Raw genomic sequence first — 3,670 nt, forward strand, 5'->3', positions numbered from 1 at the left:
ACGAGTTGCCGAGCGATGAAAAAAGCGGTTACACACAACGACGTCGTGCACGCACGCACGTACGCCATCCTCGGTGGTGATGGGGCGGCGGGCCGCGGGAACGGTTCGGATCAATAACATCCAGACGACGAACGCCTGAAGCCCCCTCGCCGCCCCGTCCGCTCACCAGTCCGACGGGTTTTAGGACGCCGACCGACCGGTGTAACCGTCGCGTCCCCGAGGCCACCGCCGACGATGGCGGCGGCGGTGGTGGTGGTAGGCGGCGTGACGGGTTTCATAACGTTATGCCAGCCATGCGTGGCGTGGCGGGGAGGAGTGGTTACGGCCGACGATGGTAAATGGTAGTGGTGGTAACGCACGCACGGACGGAAAGGTCACACGGCCAAAGTGATTCTCATTCCGTTGCATTGCGTTGCACATAGTCACGACTCGCGCTCCGTTCTTAACGTTCGACTCGTCCAGCGGAACACCAGAGAGAAACGAAATCCGTATCGTTACAGAAACGTTTTTGTTTTTTTCCTTTTCATTTTTTATTCTAAGATAATCTCGCGCGCGCGCGCTCATTACATATATATATATTATTATTATATATACATGTAGTTGAGATATCGCTCGTTTGCCCGTCGTCCTTATCCGTAATCGAATTTATAAATTCCCGCCAGTTGCCGACTGACGTGCGTGCCGGTAACAGTTTTTCAGTGCGAGTTGATAATAACAAATATTTACCGTTTCAAACATTATCATTCGAATCGTTATTATATTTTAAAAATATAAATCACATATTATACACCCGTTATTGTCATTGTTGCACGTACAGTTGTCGTGCTCGTCTTATACCGTGTACGGCTGTGCCGATACGATAAAAATAACACGCAAAGTGACAAAACAGAGATATAAATAATATTTTATAAACAGAAAATATTATATTATTTGAACTTAATATTGAAGTGTACGCGGAATACGGGCGTGAAAAAAAATCATCAGAGTTTAGAATCGGTTTTTTTTTATTGTTTTCCCTGTGAACACCACACCGGTACCATGGCCTTTATGATGCCCGTAGTGAAAAATGATTACAACATTTACAAATCGAACCGGAACAGACGCGTGTCCGAGTGTTCCAACGACAAAACTTCTGGCTCATCGGGTTCCTCGTGCGGTACCAGACGAGTACACAGTGGTTCCCGATCCGCAGACGGCCCGTCGTTATCCACATCACCCGGCAGTGACTTCATGGTCAGCTCGCCAGCTCATCGGTCACTCGGTGCTGTATCTAGGCACACGGCTTTCCACCACGGTAGCCAGCAGAATCACCACGGTGTGGCGTCTAGAAACTCGTCCAGAAACTCGCAGTCTAGTCTTCAGAGCCCTGCCAAGTCCTCATCATCATCGTCGTCGCCGCCCAAGGTATCATCTACGTCGTCACTTAACATATTCCACTCGAAACTTGTTGACAAACTCAGGCGGTCGCTGACGTCTAAATCCAAAGACAGTGAGTGACTATAATGCTAATGTAGTATAGAACTTTTATTCTGCTGCATTCCCTTCTCTCTACAGGGAAAAAAGAAGTCCTCTTAATTATTTGGGTTTGTGGCCACTAGTAGATGCTTTTTTTTCAATCTCTAATTCTTACAATATGCATGTTCCTATATTGTTATATAAATCTCTTGGTTTCCAGTCATCATTAAATCACCCATATATTGTCACTGTTTGGATATAGCCAATTTGCACGTTTAACCATGTTACCATGTAGTCATTTTGTGTTTTATGATACATTTATGTATCTCTAAAGTTCCTTTAACTAACAATATCCACTCAACATTCATTATATTCATATTGACCCAAATTGCACTATTCAATTCTTTATAACATAAAATTGACCTTCCTCTTTGTGCAATTGTACCAAAGTATTAAGCACTTTGTTATTGTTATTATTTACGTATTAAACATTTTCAATATTACACTTGTAAAGCTTCTGAAAAAAATAATCACTAATATGTACTTCTTTAATCCTTCCCAAGTCTTACCAATGTTTATATTATTATAACTATGACCTATTTAAATTTAAGAACATAATTCATTTTGTGGTTTACATATTGTGGGTTATATTATTTACTACAAAGCATACACACTTGTCTATACTATTTTTGTTACTTTAAATGTATATTATTCATTAATTTAGCAATATTATTTTATATTATATAATAATGGCGTTTTGACTTGGGTTTGATGAAAATATTGTATTGTGTATTCCAGACAGTACATCAACGACTTCCAGCAAGGACATAGCGAGGAGAAGATCCTGAGATATGGCCAAAGGCGATGACCACCCACGCTCAGTTCCAAATCTGACTAGGTCAGCAAAAAGCCGGCCAGTGTCTAATATGGCTACATCATGTCCACTAGGCACTAATATCGCGCTATGACAATATAAACAGTAAAAAACACAAGAAAACCAACAACAAATCATTGTGTGCTCTTATGTGCATGGGTAAGTGCCGGCACTTTGTTTAGAATAATAAATTATTTATTACATTGGTTGTATCTATTTTAAATGCTGAATTGGTTTTTAAAATGGATACATCAAGTGTTATGTTTAATAATAGAAAGTATTCTAAATATGTTTAAATAATAGCCTATTTTAAGTTGATAACTAGCCCATATAACAATTTTTTATTAGCTACATTTTATATGTACATATTGAGTTATGACAGCTTATGGCTTATCTCAGCATTAGGGTTTATTTTTAATATTCATTTTTTAGTACTTTAAGAATACCTTTTGGAAAAATAAAAAAGTTACACGACTAATTATAACTTAAGCCTATCAATCAATAGGGAACAAGGTGTTGTAACCTAAATATTTTAATGTAAATTATTGTTAATAATGTTTTGATGTATTATCAGTGATCAAAAAATGAGGGTTTTTTTTAAAATTAAGATACTCTGATAGTGTCAAATATAAAATCAATGCAATTTAATACAATTTTAAGTCCAATTGGATTCTAGGCAAGATTTAAAATAAATTACTTGGTAGACACTTATTGTTCTTTCTTACCAACCCGCCTACTTTAGTTTATAAATAATTGTATATAATATATCAAATGGTAATTTGGGGGTAATATTTCATTCAAAAGCTTTTATAATAATATCACACAAATCAAATATTTTTATGGTAAATGAAAATTGTTTTTAAAAAATATTTTGGCTGCAATAATTTATATCTTGCACACCATAAGTCTGATTGACCAAATTAAATTTAAAATTAAAAAAAAACCATATCACACTTGTATTCTTTTGCAAATAATTTATATTTAGTTTTTATTTGTAAGGGATAATATGTCCCACCTGGATACTCAATAATAGACTGTACTTACATTTTTTAGATGTTCATTAGGCTGTTATGTTGTTTAATAAAGGGAAAATTATTTTAATGGGTTGGTAAGTTAAGTCTGATGCTCTGTTTTGTTTATAATAGGTAAAAATTAATCAACCATATAATCTGTGATACATTTGTTACTATTTTTTTAAGATATTCAGCTTTTATCTATATTTATCTAGGTAAATAGGGTTTACTACATTATGAAAAAAACTTTTGTTTTGGAGTTGGTTTTAAAAAAAAATACATATTTTATATTGGGCCCCTGTTAATTACTCTTCATAGACTATTACTG

At 36.2% G+C, this 3,670-nt stretch overlaps 1 protein-coding gene across 1 annotated transcript; it reads left to right on the forward strand.

Moving 5' to 3' along the window:
- Positions 1–386: 386 nt before the first annotated feature.
- On the forward strand, positions 387–3,143 carry LOC112684595 (uncharacterized protein DDB_G0271670). The gene is made up of 2 exons (XM_025556195.1): positions 387–1,489; positions 2,254–3,143. Exons 1-2 carry the CDS (start codon positions 1,039–1,041, stop codon positions 2,301–2,303), a joined length of 501 nt encoding a protein of 166 aa, XP_025411980.1. The 5' UTR covers positions 387–1,038; the 3' UTR covers positions 2,304–3,143.
- Positions 3,144–3,670: the final 527 nt, after the last annotated feature.

Source organism: Sipha flava, unplaced genomic scaffold (assembly GCF_003268045.1).
Source record: "Sipha flava isolate LNK unplaced genomic scaffold, YSA_version1 252_pilon_pilon, whole genome shotgun sequence".
Taxonomy (NCBI): Eukaryota; Metazoa; Arthropoda; class Insecta; order Hemiptera; family Aphididae; genus Sipha; species Sipha flava.

What these genes read in the sequence shown, in the direction of transcription:
- LOC112684595 (XM_025556195.1), top strand. Translation starts at nt 1,039, where the DNA reads ATGGCCTTTATGATGCCCGTAGTGAAAAATGATTACAACATTTACAAA. An exon ending in GACGTCTAAATCCAAAGACA is followed by an intron (nt 1,490 to 2,253) that starts GTGAGTGACTAT and finishes TGTGTATTCCAG; the next exon opens with ACAGTACATCAACGACTTCC.